Here is a 17,301-nt window from a genome sequence, read left to right as displayed (position 1 = left end):
CCCTCAGTGGTCAGTTTATTTCTCTGACCACAGATTTGTGTTTTAAGACCTTGTGGTTTATGACCAGTCAGGATTAAAGCCAGCAATGCTTCCAGCATTGCTGCTTTGCCTTCATGTGTATCTCAAAACATGGAAGGAACATCTGCCAAAGGAACCAGAGGGTTTACACTGAGACAAGCTGGCTTGTAGGGGGTAATCATGACCTACAGCAGAGAGTCTTGGAAAACATCAGGAGCGGGGTCCAAAGTAAAGCTCACTGAAGGGCTGTGCAAAAGAGACCTAACTTCACATGCACTCCTGCAGCACTTGAAACTCCACAGACTGGTGTGAGGCAATGTCTTCTACATGGATGGTCTTCTCTCCTGCATGGGATGCTGGAGAGGAGGAGGATGGAGAAGTGATCATTGCGGAGGAGGTGGGAGGCAGTCTGGGAAGGACTGGCTCCATGCTGGGAGCTGAGGTACCATCTCCCCCAGCACCACTCATGCTGCCAAACAGAGCTGAGGGTTAGCTTGTAATTCAGAATGAAATTTCCCAGCAGCAAGGGAGGAAAGGAAGGAAATCCTATTTTCCTATAAAAGGATTCCCTGCCTGTATCCTGTGTATGACATGTGACTGGGATGATAACAGGGCAGGAGGGGGAGAATCCTATAAAGTGCATTACAGAGTGGGAGGCTGTCACTTCCTGCTTTTCCCCTCTGCCTTTGTTATCTCCAGCTTTCAGATATATCCCTGGACCTGCTCTGAAGAGAAAGACAAGTAGAAGAAAGCCAATCCAATCACATTGACACAACTCCATTCCTTCAGCAAGCTATAGAGATATTTTTATTTTATAGTCATTGGAACAGCGGAGAGTTTGGCAATAGTGACAACCTCAGAAGCGTGCACTCTGCATTTGTGTGTGTGTGTGTGATTCCAGCTTGGCTCAGACTTGATGGCTTGGAAGACCTACCACCATGCTGCTTTTAAACAAAGCAGCAAACTGGAATACCTGTCCCATGGGCAGGATCCTGTCTTGACACCTCCAGCCTGGAAGGGCAGGGCCTGTGACCCAAACTGGAGGGGTTATTGCCAAGCACTGGACTGAAAAGAATCACTGATATCTTTTAGCCAACAGCCAGCAAAGCTCTGTTAAGCTGCCAGGGTGACCTGCACTTCTTTCCCACCATTGCTGGGGAGTTTTTCTGCTTTGTTTTGCTTTGGGTTTGTTTTTGCTTTTTTTGTTTTGGTTTTTTTTACCTTAAACCTTTTCTCAGTAAAAAATCACTGAGGTCAGACCTTCAGCTGGGCATGACTATATTGGCACAAACAGTGCTCAGCAGATTTATGTTTGCCAAGAACCAGCAAAGACTGGACTAGTTCATCTGGATTCCCGTCATATGAACAGGTCACGTCATTCCTGAAGCTGCTGGAGTGAGTTGTCCTGGAGCTTGTTTTCAATATATAGTTATTTTTATATAGCAACATACTCCCTAAGAGTGTTACATTTGTATTATTTATGTAATACACACATCTTCTATTTCTAGTAATATTGTTGGCTAACTATTCTCCAATCTTTGCTGCTTTCCCCTTGATACTGCTGCACAAATAAAGCTTTCGATGGGATTTTTTTTTCAAAGGACCTGGCAGTGGGTCTTACTCTCCCACTGAAGTCAGTGAAACTGGCTTCTGGCTGGTGAGAAGAGGATCAAACATGCCTGTAACTTGCTAATTCGTTCATACATGTAATTTGACTAGTTGAGCAGCTGGTACCCTACCAAATAAGCTGAACTGCATCTCTCAAGGCAAAGCAGGAGTAGCTCCCTCTGCTTGCTGAGACAGGACCTTGATCCTCACAAGGCTGAACTGGAACACTGTGAGGAACATGGAACTCTCATAAATTGCTGCCAGGGCTTATGGGGAAGCAAAACAAGTGAAGAAAGCAGAAACTGCCTATTCTGGTGTCCCAAGAAAGCTCAGCAAAATGGGAAAGGACACTCCAGAGTGACAGCCTTGGGCAGCCGAGGCAGCTGTATGCCAGGCTGGACTGCTGCACTGGTTCTTTGCTGGAACAACTGAGCTGTCCTAATCAATTCCCCGTGTAAAAAAATATATATCTATAAATCATGCCTTGGGAAGAGCAGTGCAGCTGTGGACAGGGCTGGATGAGGCCAAAGGGAATACTCTGGGGCTCTGTGACCCGGCAGCGAGCCGCGGCGACGCTCTTTGCAAAGGGTGACTCTACTGAACACGCGCATGAGGGTGTGCGGATGGACACGGAGGCGAACACACAGCTACAGCTCCATCACCCGCTGCCCAGGGCGGGCTCTGGGCTGCTGGGCAGGGGGGAGGCCCTGCTGCTACACGATCATGAACTGGCAGACGTAGGGCAGCTGCTCTCGGCACCTCTTGTCGAACCACTTGCCGTTGGCGGTTCCCGACAAAGCCGCGCAGTTTTCCAGCTTGCCGCCGTCGGGCTGGGTGGTGATTTCAGTCTCCCAGTTCTTGTAGCGGATGGGGCTGCCCGTCATGTCGACCCACCTGCCCTCCGTGGCCATGTCGTTGAGGCCCAGCCAGAGCTCGGCCTCGGGGCCGATGCTCCTGCGCATGTACTCGTAGAGGGCGTCGTTCTCCTCGCCGCTCTGGGGCGTGCTCAGCGTGCCGCCCTGGGAGATGCAGCTCTCGCTGGCCTCGTGGTACGTCTTGGTCTCCGAAAACGCCAGAAAGCATTTCAGATTAATTTTGGTGCCTTTCAGGCAGACTGAGAGGTTACCACACCAACAGAATAAAAAAGACAGAAGGAGAATTTGGTTTAAAAATGGTGCCCGGGAGAGGAGGCAGCAGCAAATGCAGCAGCCGCGAACGCAGCAGCCAAATTACATACTTAATTTCTTAGGTTGCACAGTGACCCTTAGCAGCACAGGATTCCAAGGGCTCCTTTTCCTCCTATGCAGGGTGGGACACAGTCATTGAGACATGTAAAGAAATATACTGTCATGGAGATGTGCCCTCCCCCTCTGCAAATCACTGGGTGAAATGGATTTTCAGGGTGCCCCTGCCACCCTTCTGGGCTCTGCTGGTGCTGGAGCAGAGGCACAACATGGTCCTCCCGCCCCCTGCCCTGGCCTTGTTCTTCCCCAGCCAATGCTACTCTCTCTGTGATGAATTTGTTAGAAATATGGTTTGTCATGGGCACTGCCGGGTGTTGGAGTGTTTTGGGAAAAAGCTTGCATGCCAATTAAATCACCTTAATTATGCAAGATGAAAAAAAGAGTCTTTTTTAATAAGCTTTGATCAGAAGCGTTGTGCTTGCATAGCTTGAGGTCTTCAGAGGAAATTTCTACTTGCCTCTGATTTTGGTTTTAAGGATATCAATTTATTTTGCTTTTCTTTAATCTCTAAACCTTAAGAGTGCAGGGTACTAGGGTACTGTAGCCAAACAATACCTAATCAGAGCCACACATTAATATCCAAACCAATTACTTCTCAATGAATGTGAGCTTGGAACTAAAGCCTTGATTTTGCTTGTGCTCCTTTTCTTTTAACGAGAAAAATCTCCTTAATTTGCATTTTCATCTCATTTCTGCTTCATGTTTTGCAAATCCTACTCCTACTGATGCCAGTGGAGTTTGCACAGAATAACCATGGAGCACATCTGGAAGATGGACATTTTGGGACTGTCCTCTGTATGTTCAATGAAGCAGAACTGCCCTGCAGTGCACTTTCCTGGGCAATGCCATGGTGTGTAGAAGAGACCAGGTTGTCATTTCACTGGGGTCTGACAAAAGAGTAAGGTGCATTTGGTTAAAGCACAGGCTAATGCAAATCCCATTCCTCCACCTCATAAAGGAAAATGAACATCTGGGTTAGCATCATAGGAATATCCAGATGGGAGGCACATGAAGAGGGGGGCCCCACACTGCACAGCTCCTGTCATTGACTGCCCAAGGAGGTTCACCAGCCCAGAGGAATTGCAGAGACCCACACTCTGCTCTGATCCCCCAACCTCTTTCCCCATGGTGGGCTTGTTGCTGGGGGCTGCTCGGGCATCTCTCATTAAGACGTGGAGCAATTGCCACTTTATGAGCAGCTCCTCTCTCAAAGTAAAAGTCATCTGTTCTTCAGCAAGCCCCTTACCTGTCTGGAGTGCTTGCTTTTCCTTCAGTAGAGCAACCTCCTGAGAGATGTTGTCAATCATGGCCTTCAGGTCTTCAATCATTTTGAGGCTCACACCATCTGTTGGAGAAATCAAAGAAAGAGCACAAATATTGGTTGTATCCCAGGGGAGGCAACCAAATCTGTTCCTATCATCAAAACTCCATGTTTCTTTGCCCTCAGAGAAGGATAAATAAAAGGAATCCACAAATTCAGCACCTGTGTCCCCTTGCACATCCATCAGAGTGTCTGTTTGCTTGTCAGCCTGGTTCCACTATCAATTACAACCTTGTTTTCCTGGTTCAGGTTTTGGGACTGTGGACCCCATGCATCTTCCAGCTGCAGGGGTCACCCTTTGGGCTGGCAGTGCTGGGGAAGGGTCACATGCACAAGCACTGCAATGTGCAGGCTTGTCTCTCTACCCCTGTGTAGGGCAGTCATTGGGGATGTGCTGCATTGGAGTCAAGCTCCCAAAATGCAGGAGGACACCCCGGCCTGAACAGAAGTCCTGACACACACAAAGGTTTTGTGGGCAACTGTAAGCTAATGCTGAACAGGATTTATTTTTTTTCAGGTTCCTCAAAAGCATGCTCTCTCTCTAGTCACAGCACACCCTCCTGGCTTCCCTTAAATACCCTAACACGTGATGTTCTCTGTGTGCACTCCTGGCTGCACCCACCTTGTGTCTGCTGTGTGTTGGTAGGAAAGCACTTTGCTGACCAGGAGGAAGGGGCTGGAAGGGCTGAAGGTCCTACCTCCACCAGATCTGCCTCTGCATCACCAGCCACCAGCCTCTGCCCACCAACCACACCATCCTTTGGACCACCACAGCTGCCTCATCTCTACCTTCATCACCCTCAGTGCAGGTACCCAAACAGTGTCCAGAGCCGCTCTCCTGCTGTGAGAAGACACCTCTTTGGTTGGAGAGCTGGCTCTTAAAGCCTACACCTTGCTAGGTGTGCTGCTTCTGCAACAGCTCCAACAGTTATTAATCAGTACTTGGATTTCTCCAGACAGGAGCAAAGGGACCATTTACACCTTGAAGGTGGTGGGAGATGGGACATTGAGGCTCTTGTGTGCATCTAGTAATTCTCATGTTGAAAGCATCTAGTGGTTCTCCTGGGCTGAAAGGAAAGGGGACAGTTTGCCATGAATACAGGAGGAAGAGCTTCCCTTGAGGGCCAAGGAGCTGAGACACCAAGGCAGGCAAGTAGGGAAGCAGCCTGGATGCAGGTCAAAACCACCGACCCAAGATTACATGGTGCCACGAACATGAATACCAGACACATCAGGAGGGCATTACTCATTGCTCAATTAATGTTACTTTACTCATTGCTCAATTAACTTTAATGGATTCATTTAACACTGAGGCACTAGATATTATTTTGCTGCCTTTGATGAAAACACTTTGTGGGAAATGGCTAATTAATCATGGGGTTTTTTCCCTCATGCAAGCCTGTCTTGCAGCAGAACAAATGTTCTAAGGTTTAAGTAACATCCAAAGGCCATGGCAGGACGCTGCCAATGAGTCTTGCTGGGGCATCTCTTTATGGAGTTCCATCTGGATTTGCTGCTGGGTTCCCACCTTGAGGGTCCCTGCCATGAGAGGTGACACGTGTCTTTGATAACTACCTAAGAGCCCTGTCCCTTTTCAGTACCTCATTTCCAAACCCTGGGCCACAACATGCTCCTGCAGCACTGCATTCACTGGGATATCTCACAGAGAACCAGGACTGGCTGAGTCACCCTTCTGCTGTAAAGTGAGGACCACGGCCACATCAACAGGCATTGTTGTCTATTTTATTGCCATGGGTTTTTGTCTCAGTGCTGTCATTTCCTCAAGGCTCACCTCCTGGAGCCTGGGATCAAGCCTGTTTACAGCCTGGGTTTTCTGTGATGGAAGCTGGCACACTGATGAGACTGTGGGAGCTGGCGTGGGTTCCTGTGCAGGACCAGGAGCAGCAGGATTAAGCGTGGGCAGAGGCAAGATCAAAAGGAGACTCAAAAAACTGTGGGTCAAAATAGTCTGTTGGCTTGAAACCCTGGCCAGGAATGTATTTAAAGCTACAAATGGGAACTCTCACCTGTTCTAATTGTGTGCTGAATAACAAACAAATCCCTCTGTACCCAATTTTAATGTCTTAACTACTCCTGTATGAAATTTGGATATTTATACATGTTTCTTGGCTTCGCCTGGAGATCCAAACAGCTTTCTGTCCCCCAGAGGAATGAGTATTGCTCTGGTTCACAATGTCTGTCATCAAAGCTCTCTGGCCACCAGTATTTCTTCCAACACCAGGCATTTCTTCAAAGGTATGAGGTGGAACAGTCAGGTCCCATATTGCAGTCTGTCCCTGGATCAAAGAGGAGACTGAACACACCCACACTGGATTTACAGCACTCAAAATGTTCACAGGCATTTTCAGGGAAGAGCATCCAGCCAAGAACACACTGAAATTTTGGGCAGTAGGTGGCATTAGAAAAGAAGCCCAAATTACTCCCTACCCACTGAATTAAGCATCCAGACTCTTACTTCTGTCTCCAGTTACCTCAGAAATACACATCAGAGCTATGCAAAGATGCTCCCTTCCATGATGCCAGCACTCCAACACACCTGTGACCAAGGGGAGCCCCCCAGGGCAGATGCCTGCACCCCTCCAGCCATGGGGTGTCAGCGCTGCCCAGGCAGGGATGCCAGAGCCTCCCTCCCCTGGGCTTCTTTTGGATGAGACGCCCAGAGCTGCCAGACAGGGACAAATCCCACCTGTGTCCAAGACACTGGGGCTCAGGGAGAGCTTGCTGAGCTACTGCATTTGGAACAGTAACTGGGGAGTACTTTGAGGGGCAAAAACACAACAGCAGGCAAAGTGAATGTGCTGTCTCAGCATTTTCTAAATGCTGTGGCTTGGCTTTTTCATGTTGAAACAGCATCATTTTTCATTCTGAAGCAGATCCAAACATAAGCAATAATTTAAAAAAAAAGAAAAGAATTTTTTTTTAAAAAAGCCAACATAAAAAGCTTGGCTTAAACCAATGCTTTCTTTTCTAACATTTGTGGTTTGGTTGCATAGATTAAAAATAAATCCAGCCAAAACCACCAACCCTCCAGTGGCTTTGCTATTCCTGACCCTCCAAGGCAAACTGCAGGGATAGAACCAGGATGGGGGTACTGGATGCCTGGATGAGGATGAGACGGGGCCATCCTGCCACTGTTTAGAGCAGAAGTGGCTGAATCCTGGCCCCTGTGGTGGCTGGGCAAGCATGCTTGGATGCAGAGGTGAAGAGGAGCTTCATGGGGGATTTTTAGCACTTTTCTCCCTCTTCTCCTACCCTCAGGCATTGATAAAAATCTGAAAAATATTAACCAAGAAGTACTGGAAATTTCTAGTAAAGGCAGGGCAGCTGAGTCCCTATGGAGCTGGATGGGACTGATCAAAAAATGCCAAGTTGCTGGGTTTTTCCCTTTCCTCCACAGAAAAAATGACCTCTCCTTTGAAAAGAAATTCTCTAAAACCTGCCACCAGCTGGTAGAGATGGCTTGATTTCCAGGACACCCCTCTCAAAAGTTTTTAAATCAGAGCCAAATTTTCCCATCAAAAAGGAGATTTTTCTCCCACCTTTTTGTCACTAATTGATTAGAAACAGCAGTTACAATGACACCTAGAGAAAAACAGGATTTCTTTAAGAAATGTCTCTCTCCTGGTACCTCCAGTGAGTGCAGTGCATGCATATGCCCTATATAAGCCCAAGGGGGTACTTTTTGCTCTAGAAAACAGTCAGACTGTTTTCTCTGTTATTCCACGTCCTGCAGAATAAGATGTGGAATAAGCAGCTAAGTTTGTGAATTCATAGAAAGATCTAATGGGAGAAAAGGCAGAAATTTCTCAAGGACGACCAAAACAGCCACTGGGTGAGTGTAGACAGCAGCCTGGCCAAGTGAATTCCAGGGATGCTTCTTCCTTGCTCCCCACTTCTTTCCAAGTAGGAAATGAAGGAGCAGTCCAAGCCCAGGCGGCTGTGGCTGCACACATCAGGCAGGCAGGCAAAGCTCACACGCTGCTTCCTTACCTCACCTGCCTTCTGTACCTAACGTGCACTGAGTCAAGGATGGGACAGGAGGAAAACAGGAGAAGGGGAGACAAACCCACTAGGGAATAGAAAACCCAGGCATCTTTATGTGTGCAAGCCTGAGTAGTCAGAGCTTGTGCCCAGTGTGAAATACACCGGAGGCCAGCGGTTTTAAATGAAGAACCCTGCTGATGCTTAATGGCTTGGCTATTTTCTGCCTGCTCTTACCTCCAAAATTGTCTGTCATTTGCCACTTACTTGCTTCTGAAAAATGAATAAGAAAGGGTGAGGGGGTTATAGAAACGGAGAGTTTATCAGAGGAAAAGCTTGGGATGAACCTTAGAGGGAACACTGAAAACGTGTTCCCTCTGAAATTCAGACTAAGCTGTCCCAACAAATTTATTCAAGGTGGGGATCCTTCAGAACCGTCTCAATACCCTCACTATTTTACAGAAGACCTGCACAATCATTCTCACGGAGGAAGGGGAGAGAAAGAAGCTTTATTAGGTTTTTGGAAGTTTTTTTATGAAGTTTCACTAAAGCACTGTTAAATGCCCAGACGAGTGGGCTGACTGCACCCCCCCAAGCCCTCGCAAGGAAGCTGCCGCTGCCCCTTACCTTTCTTGGAAGCCGCCGCCGGTTTCTGCCGGGCTTTGCCGTTCTGCTGCTCGGAGAGCTGGGCGAGGGAGAGGAGGCAGAGGAGGAGGAGGAGGAGGAGGCAGGCTGCCCGGAGCGCCATGCCGGTGCGAGCGGAGCTGCAGCGGCTCTGCCCTCACACAGCCGCCCGGACAGCGGCGGGAGGCGGGAATGGCTGTCCCAGAGAGCTCCCGCTGAGCCCGGGCCAGCGCAGCCTCCCGGCCCCGGGCGGCTCCGGCCAAGGCTCAACACCTCCCTGAGGGGCCGCAGCTCTTAGCAAGCCGCTTGTTTTTGTTAAAAAGAAACAACAAACAAAACAAAAAACCTACAAAAAATGGGAATGAATGTACCGACAGTCTGCTAAGCTAAACATGAGGAAAGGTTGGGAGTGTAGCTGGAAGGATTTCCTGTGGCTTTTAGCACAACGCCACGAGTTTGATCGCGTGTGTCAGCGATGGCAACAGCGAGGCCAGGTGTGAAACACCAACAGCGCTTGGGTGGCCGAGGGAGCAGAGAGGGGCAGCCTGTCCCCGGCCTGTCCCCCGCCTGTCCCCGGCCTCTCCCCGCCTGTCCCCGACCTGTCCCCCGGCTGTACCCCATCCCTCATCAGGGACGCCCTAAGGGATGCCCAGGCACCAACAGCGGCAGAGGGGGCAGGTGGGGGGACTGAGCACCCCAGTTCCTTCCTCAGAGTGTAGGGTGGCTCTTACCCCACTAAAAAGCAGTCCCACTGTGGCTCTGGTAGGGTCATCTTGCTGTCATTGCTTCTCCACGGGATCTCCTGTGGGACTTCGGACCAGGGGGACATGTTCCACAAAAAGCCATTCTCCTCGATGCCCCTTTGCAGATCCCCAGCCTGACTTCTCAGGCCAGCTGGGCTGTGCTGAGCAGCTCTGCAGCCTAAAGCAAGATCACTGCCTGCTTTTTTGGGTAGTGTGGTTGTTCAGCAGCTGCAGCTCAAGCAGGTAAGTCCTTCCCCACAGGAGGAACAGCAGCAGTTTGAACAAGTGGAAGAAATTCATGTGGAGGGAGGAAAGATGGGCATTTTGGAGAACAAAGTGCTCCAGTCATCGGCCATTAACCTTAAAACTTTTCTGATAATTTAAGGCAAGATGCCACCCAGCACAATGTGAACCTCTGGAGTTGTAGGAGCATAAAAGGTCCGAGAGAAACAGACCTGGAAAAAGAGCTGCCAATGAGCTAGTTTGGTAATCACTATGTTACCCTGCCTCACATTTCTGCTGAATAAGAAAAATCCTGCCCTGATGTCCTACCTGAACAGTCCAAGCTTTTGAAGCATGGAAGGAACATTTTGGTCCTCCCTGTTCTTTATCATGTGCACCAACCCTCACTCAAATTTAAACTGGAAAATACCTATTTTGGGGATTTACTGTTCTCCTGCCTCGATTATCCCAAAATGGGATGGATGGAGCCCAAGAGATGCCAGACACCTACATACACACACATTTCCTTTCCTTGAAACTCAAAAGTACTGTTGGTAGGTAACTCAGTACCTCCCAGTTTTCCTTGGCTACAGATACGCTTGCCTGCCTTTGCTTTGATTAATGTGCTGCCAAGCTGGAGGAAAAACCAAAATGCTCCCTTTACTGCTGCCCATGAAACAGATTGCTGTGGTGTGGAGTCTGACAGCAATTCCTAACCTCAGATTTCCAGTCTGGGACCAACTGGAGTGTTGCCCATCTGAAACCAGAAGGGCAGGGTGGCTGTCCATTAGTCCCTGAAGAACAGGTCTGCACCCAAGGAGTCCCCTCCCTCCACCATCCAGCAGGTCTGTGCTGGATGCCACCACTGTTTTTCTTGAAAAATGAGAAAAATGAAAACAAGTAGACTCAGAACACTTGTCTCCAGCTGTAACACTATCCACAGGGGGCTTTGCCCCAATTCTGTTCTATGTAGACTGAAAATAAAAATCCTTGACATTACAAAAGCTCATAAACCCTGGCCCATCCAGCTAATGGGAGCAAGCTGAAGTGTTGCTGCATTGGATCCAGCATGAGGATGCTTCAGGGAACAGCCATCCCCCGCCCAAGCTCCTGCTGAAGCCAGAGGTTCCAGTTAAATAATGGGGCTCTCAATGGTCCTTTGCTTTTGAGATCCGGATGATTCACACTTCTTATGTGAGAGAGATGTGGGAAGTGAGTAGAGGTTATCCTTTTTATTAGATGAACTAATAAAACTGGAAGTCAACAGCAAATACTAAAATTATGCCAAGAAACCAAGGTTTTGTCCATGACTTTTAACATCTGTGCAATTATAGATTTTACTTCCCAGCAAAGGCACTTCACTCCTTGGTTTGAAGCCCAGACTCCTAGTTAGAGAGAGAGCAGCTCCTGTTAATTGCAAGGTAACTGGTTTGTGATGAAAAAAAGAGGGCAGAAGAACCTGTGCTTGTGGAAACCATTCCAGGGCCGCAGGGAAGCAGACAGAAAAGTTTACGTGGCTTTGGGAAACCCAGTAAGTAGGCTGGGGTGCTGAATTTGGAAGGCTTTCAGTTAGCAAAACAGTAGCTGGAATAAACCCACGAAAGGAAGCTGGATGCTCCTGGCAGCAATGCAGACCTGTGATTTCGTGCCCAGCTAGGCAAGGAAATGGGCAGCAAGATCAGAGGCTGTTTTGCTTTGGCTCCAAGGAAAAGAGCAGCTATGGCCAAGCCAAGAAATGAGGCAGGGCCACTGCACAATGGCTGGAAAGTGCAAGGGTGGACTGGATAACAGCATTCACACGGTCATTATCAAGATCAGCAATTACCAGAGTTGGCCTTTCAGGGCTAAGTCACCAGTTCAAAGGCAGGCCACCCCAATGCTGAATGATGCCAGCTCCTTGCCTGAAGCTCCTCCTCCTCTGGGAAGGCTCCTGCCTGCCCCACCAGCACTGACAGCAGGAGTGCAAAGGGGAGGCCCAAAAGCCTCTTTATTTTTGGGGCCCTGCAGCATGGGCCTGATCCATGGCTGGGGCAGCACACTGGGATTCACACCTCTGCTCCCTTGAGATCAGCTCAGTGCATTTGAGCCTGGCGCTAAAAATGCCAGGGTTGTCAGTCCCTGTACATGCCATTCACTTAAAGCCGGACTTGATGATCCTTGTGGGTCCTTTCCAGCTTGGAATGTTCTGTGATTTGGTGACACCCACTCTGCAAGGGTAGGTCTCAGGACTCTAACTGGTCAGAGTGACCCCGAGATGTGTTAGAAAGTCTCTTTTCCCAGCCTGGTGGTCGAAGAAAGAGTCAGAGCTCTTCAGTTCTCGGTCTCAAGGTTGTTTATTGTATCTTATCTATAAAATTCTTTCTCCTGTCCAGCCAAGGTCTGCTCAGCAAGACAGTCAGAGGCACTCCACCCACCTCAGAGGTGGTGTTATCTTTTTATACTAAAAACCACGTGTACAATATTTACAATTACTGCCCAACACCTATCACCTCTGTTAGACAGTGAGCTTCTACTCTAAACCAATCTAAAAGTGCCACCATCACAGCAGAAGATGGAGGCCAAGAAGAAGAAGGAGAAAGGTTGGACACACCCAGATTTTTCCATCTTGCCCCCTGAACCCCCATTCTAAAAACCCCCCAAAATCTTTTCTTTTACCCTGTGATAAATTCACTATCATTTTACTTAAACTTTCGTGGCTTGTAATCCTTCACATAAAGGTTGGTAATTGTTTTTTCCAAGGGCTAAATCAAAGGCACAGGGGTCTTGGGCTCTGTGCCAAGGTCTCTGAGCCCCCTGGGCAGGGGATCCAGTCCTCCAGGGTGGCCAGAGGAATTTCCTGGGTTCTGACAGGTAGGATCCATGTGTCAGTGGCACCCCAGTACCGTCCAAGAGGAACAGGAGAGAAACAGCAGTGGAAAGTAACAAACACTGTGTGAGGAAGTGGGGCTAGCACAAGAAAATCTCTGATATTCATTAGCCGCTGCCTGAACTCGTGCTGGCATCGTTCCTGATTTCCACCAGCATGAAACATGGGAACAGGTTAAAATGGAGAGAGCCAAATCTATGGATCATTGTTTTGGAGACCAATCGAGAAGAAATGCAGTAACAGTTCAGGAAAGGGCGGTTTTCATAAGGACAATGATGGGGAAAACCAAGGATTTTACCAAAATGTTATCCCCAGCATTAACTTTAGGAAACTGGCTCTGAGCCTAAGGAGGGAACCTTCCCATCATATCCCATGTCAAGCATGGCTCAAATCCCTACCCCACGTACACCAAGGGCTACAGCACAGAAAGATCCATTCTTCATCCTTGGGCTTTAAACCAGATGCAAATGTGCAGCACTTCAGTTCACATAGTATCAGCTGTTTAAAATCCTTCTGCTTGCAAAGGAGCTGCACCAAAGGACCCACACTCCCTTTTGTTTGGAGACTGTAGCTCCTGTAGGCCAGAGGTAATCTGTCTGTCTTCACTGCTTTGTGTTTGCCCATCAGCCAGATCCCAAACAGCCAATGGAAAACTGTAGTGAAGTGTCTAAATGTAACACCAAAACTCTGGAGGAATTCCTAACTGCCTAAGTCCACTGCCTGTCACAGCATCAGTTCAAGTGAGGTCACCACTGAACTTGATGGTATTTTTAGACTGGCAAGTAGACAGCTGGTCTGTCAGCTTAGACTTATTTCATGTTGTTCTCACTTTTGAGTATTAGATTGCTGTGGATGCTGAATTGTGGATTATGTGAGAATTTCAACTTCAGCTTCATGAATTCCTTAATTTTTTGAATTTATAGAAAAGTTTGCATGATCAGACAGCAGAAAGAAAGCAATCCATGGTCTTGAAAAGCCTCATTTTGTTAAAGTTGGTCTTTCACTGGAGGGAGGAAGGAGAGGTAGGACTTAAATCATGACTTTCCAACCCATAGGTTTCCAGCTGTGGAAATAAGCAAACTTACCATTTGCCAAAACACGGAGAGAAGGGGCAGGGAGAGAGCTCCTCTGGAAGGGAGGGATCCCTGCCACAGCCAGCTGGGTGGAGGAAATCAGAAAGGGCCTGAGAATCCTTCTTAGCCCTCTGAAGGTACAAGCCAAGGGGCTTCAGCAACTATGATGATATCTCTGTCTAAATAAAGGAGAATAAATCTCATCAACAAGTGCTGTGACATGAAAACTCAGCCACGCCTGTGCTGCTCATCTCACCCAGATCTTGAGATCAGGATAGCAACAGAGATGTTCACAGAGCTCGAGAGATAACCACAGCTTTATTAAAAAGTGTTCCAGTCAATGAAATGGAGGTTTAAACCATCACCAGGGAGTCATTAGCAGCATGTTTGAGATTCTAATGATGTTTTGCAGCAACAGCAAAAACATCTTTGTTCCTGGATAGCTAGAAATGCAGCTCCAAGAAAATAGCTAGAAATGCAGATGCAAGGAAAAGAAGGAAAAAGGAAAAGAACAAAGGAAAAGAAGCCTCTGTGAGGCACAGCTATCAGAAGCAGCCACATTTTGCCTTAGAAGGAAAAACTGCCTTGCATGGGCAGGGAGTGCAATGGGGCAGGAGCGCACTAGGAGACAAGAGGAGCAGTGAGAAATCAAAATCACAGAGAGGCTGATGGCTGAAGAGATTCAGTACCCACTGCAGACCTGCTCTTGCATTTTTCTCCAGGGTGTTAAAGGAACGGGGAGAACAAGGCTCTGGGGTCAGGACTGGAGCACTCAGTGTCACCAGTCACAGCTTTGCTTCTCCCACTCTCTGTGAGCCACTGACCACAGGCAAAGTAAACCAGTGCCACAGCAGGGCTGGAGAACACCCTGCTGCTGAGGAGGGCAGTGGCATCTGCTGCAGTTCAAAAGAAAAGCTGGAGGCAATCCTAGCAGAAGTGGGTAAGCCTCAGTTAACTGCTGCTTACAAAACAAATGCAGAAACACCCTATTGTCTGTGTTAAATCAAGGTGCCAAATCCCTTGAAGAGAGACTTGCACACTCACAGGAGCTGTGAGCATGCTCTGGCTCACACCAATTTGTCTTTACATCAGGCTGTGCTGAAGGAGGGCATCATTTAAAGCCTGACTGCAGGTGGCACAGCCATCTCCTCCCCACTGCCTCCAAAGGGCAGAATGAGCTCCCCTCTTCTCCCCATACTGCACAATTACAGTGTTGAACTGTAGCTGTAAAACACAGGCTGACAGGATTCCTGGGCTTGGGTCCACTGACCTACAGCCTAGCCCTTTTCTGCTTCGAGGGGAAAGCTGTCCCTGTGAAACAGGTAAATTGCAGGTGTTTGCTTTCTAGGTAACATGAGTAGAAGCCTAGCAGGAGTTTGTAGACTCCTCATCTCTAGTACACAGCTTTTAGCCTCTCGACACTCCCAGCAGAAGCAATTAATTTCTGGGACAAACACAAGAGCTATCCCACTCCACAGATGTTTCCTCTTAGTTCTACTGGACTCAAGTCAATGAAAACGTGGCAGTATCTGCACAGCAACACATGGAACTTTCCACCAGCTCAGATGGGAACAGGAGCATTCTGAGTTGAAATCTCTATTAAAATTCTGCTATTTTTGTTTGGAAGAGAAGGGAGGGGTTAAAGAGAGCTAAGAAAATAGAAACTGGCCCTTAGCATGCCTGAGAACCACAGTCTCACAGATTTCTTGGCAAATAGTGTATCATCTGGGAGAGCTGTAGGACCTTTTACCCCTGTCAGAGCTTTGTTTACCCATTTGGGACACGAGCTGGTAGCAGCAAACCTCTGGGGGCAGCTGAGACCAACTAGCAGCTCTGTAATACTTTTGGCTGGGCTCATTATTTTTATCTCAGCGGTTGAAGCAGGCCCCATCTGAACTGGGGTCACTCTCCTCACCCCTGCTTTTCCATGCCAACAGATGAGAAGCAGTGACACAGAAGGAACTGGACCCCTTGGGACCCCCAGTTCACTCTGTGGCTGCACACCCAGCTACAGAAGACCAAGGGGAGGACACACACGTCCAGTAGGGGAGGCACTGCAGAAACTGGCACCAGGTTCATTTACAGGGTTGCTCTGAGGAAGTGCTTGGCACCAAGTCTCTCTCCTGAGCACACAGCCTGGATCTCAGAGGGCTAAATATTGGCTATCCTTATTAAGAACTGGGGAGGGAGTGCACATGTACTCCCCTCTGCAGAGGCGTCGGTTCGCACACTTGAAACACAGTGATGTTTCTTTTCCCACCACCACCTCCAGCTCTCATAAAAATATATTTAAAATTAAAAGGATCTGGAGAGGGGACAAGAAGCATCTTTAAGTGATGTAATTGCAAAATGCTTGGACATCCTTCAGCTGGAAAGCTGTGTAGAAATACACTATTCATATTACAAAATTCACCCCGGGTGTAACTCAGGGCAACTTTTTGGTCTCCAACCACAAATCTGCAATAAAACATTCAGAGAATGGCTGAGGTTCAAGACTTGCAGTCTCATTTACATTAACCATTTTCTGCAATATTAAATAATAAATGATAAAAAACCTGCCTGCGGTAAGTGTAAGGTACTTTAAAGGTTTTTTCTCCCTTCAGTTTTCTTTCTTTCTATGTTTTTACAAGCAGCTTTGCATGGCAATGAGTGGATCACAGCTACTGTAAAGCTGATGTCAGGTCAGTGTTTGCCTCACACAAAATAACTCTGCTGAAGTGATAAAAGACAATATGTGCACTCAATGCCACTTCTTGGCTCTACTACTGTGTAGCAACATTACAACCTATCTAAACCATTACTGAAGGGACTGAAAAAATTCCAACCCTTTGAAACACAAACCTGGGGCAAATTTTGGGGGATTTTTTTTGGGCGGGAGTTTTTTTTAAGAATCTGTCTGCTTTACACTTCTTGTTATACCAGAAATACACAGTGCTGTTGCAGTCACCTTGAATAACTAGTATGAGCTCTAGCAAAAGGACTGAAGAGATTTGGGAACCTTAAGCACTCCATGTATTTTAATTTTATCATGAGTATTAGTTTGAGCTGTAATAGGTTCTGTCCTGTATCTACAGCTTTCCTTCAGCAAAACCCCTCCTCCCCTTTTCCCCACCAAACATGTTACAGTCAAGAGAATATTCTTAATCTGATATTATAAAATTAAAACAGAAAATTCAGAAAATGTTGCTTGAGTAAGAGCTAAGTAACTCCTGGATTATTGTAGTAATTTCTGCTATAAAGTTTGTTCAAAACAATCCTTAACACTTGCAGATGAAATATCAGCTTCTTAAAAATCAACTTCTTCCTTTGACTTTTTCCATCTGCTGTCTCTTCCTATCAAGCCAAATAAACACCTCTTACTCTTTGCTGGGCCATCCAATTGATGTAGGGAGGGAATCCACACCTGGTGATGCAACTTGTATCCATGCCTTACCTGTAATCCTCTGCTTTTCTTTGTGAAGGACTGACAGCCTCTATGCTTTTCCAGCTGAATTAAAGACCAACTTAGTTTTCCATTTACCTTGGTCATGTCCCTTCTCCTTAGCCACAGTGAGATGTTTTGGCTGGGTTGCTATTGCAG

The 17,301-nt window shown here is 47.6% G+C and overlaps 1 protein-coding gene across 1 annotated transcript; it reads right to left on the bottom strand.

The window, feature by feature from the left end:
- Positions 1–810: 810 nt before the first annotated feature.
- Positions 811–9,116, bottom strand: CLEC3B (C-type lectin domain family 3 member B). Its single transcript, XM_054273840.1, has 3 exons — positions 8,821–9,116; positions 4,117–4,215; positions 811–2,740 (listed from the first exon to the last, which is right to left on the bottom strand). The coding sequence occupies exons 1-3, from the start codon at positions 8,939–8,941 to the stop codon at positions 2,340–2,342; spliced, it is 621 nt and encodes a 206-aa protein (XP_054129815.1). The 5' UTR covers positions 8,942–9,116; the 3' UTR covers positions 811–2,339.
- Between the last annotated feature and the right edge of the window lie 8,185 nt (positions 9,117–17,301).

The sequence above is a fragment of the Melozone crissalis genome, unplaced genomic scaffold (assembly GCF_028551555.1).
Source record: "Melozone crissalis strain CALT ecotype California unplaced genomic scaffold, PUWL_Pcris_2 ptg000016l_1, whole genome shotgun sequence".
Taxonomy (NCBI): domain Eukaryota; kingdom Metazoa; phylum Chordata; class Aves; order Passeriformes; family Passerellidae; genus Melozone; species Melozone crissalis.
The sequence above is the reverse complement of the archived record's forward strand: the minus strand, read 5'-3'. Positions and strand labels throughout refer to the sequence as shown.

Coding starts and splice junctions, on each gene's coding strand:
- CLEC3B (XM_054273840.1), bottom strand. CDS start 8,941: ATGGCGCTCCGGGCAGCCTGCCTCCTCCTCCTCCTCCTCCTCTGCCTC. Junction 4,216..8,820: donor GGCGGCGGCTTCCAAGAAAG/GTAAGGGGCAGC, acceptor TTTCTCCAACAG/ATGGTGTGAGCCTCAAAATG. Junction 2,741..4,116: donor AAAGCAAGCACTCCAGACAG/GTAAGGGGCTTG, acceptor GTAACCTCTCAG/TCTGCCTGAAAGGCACCAAA.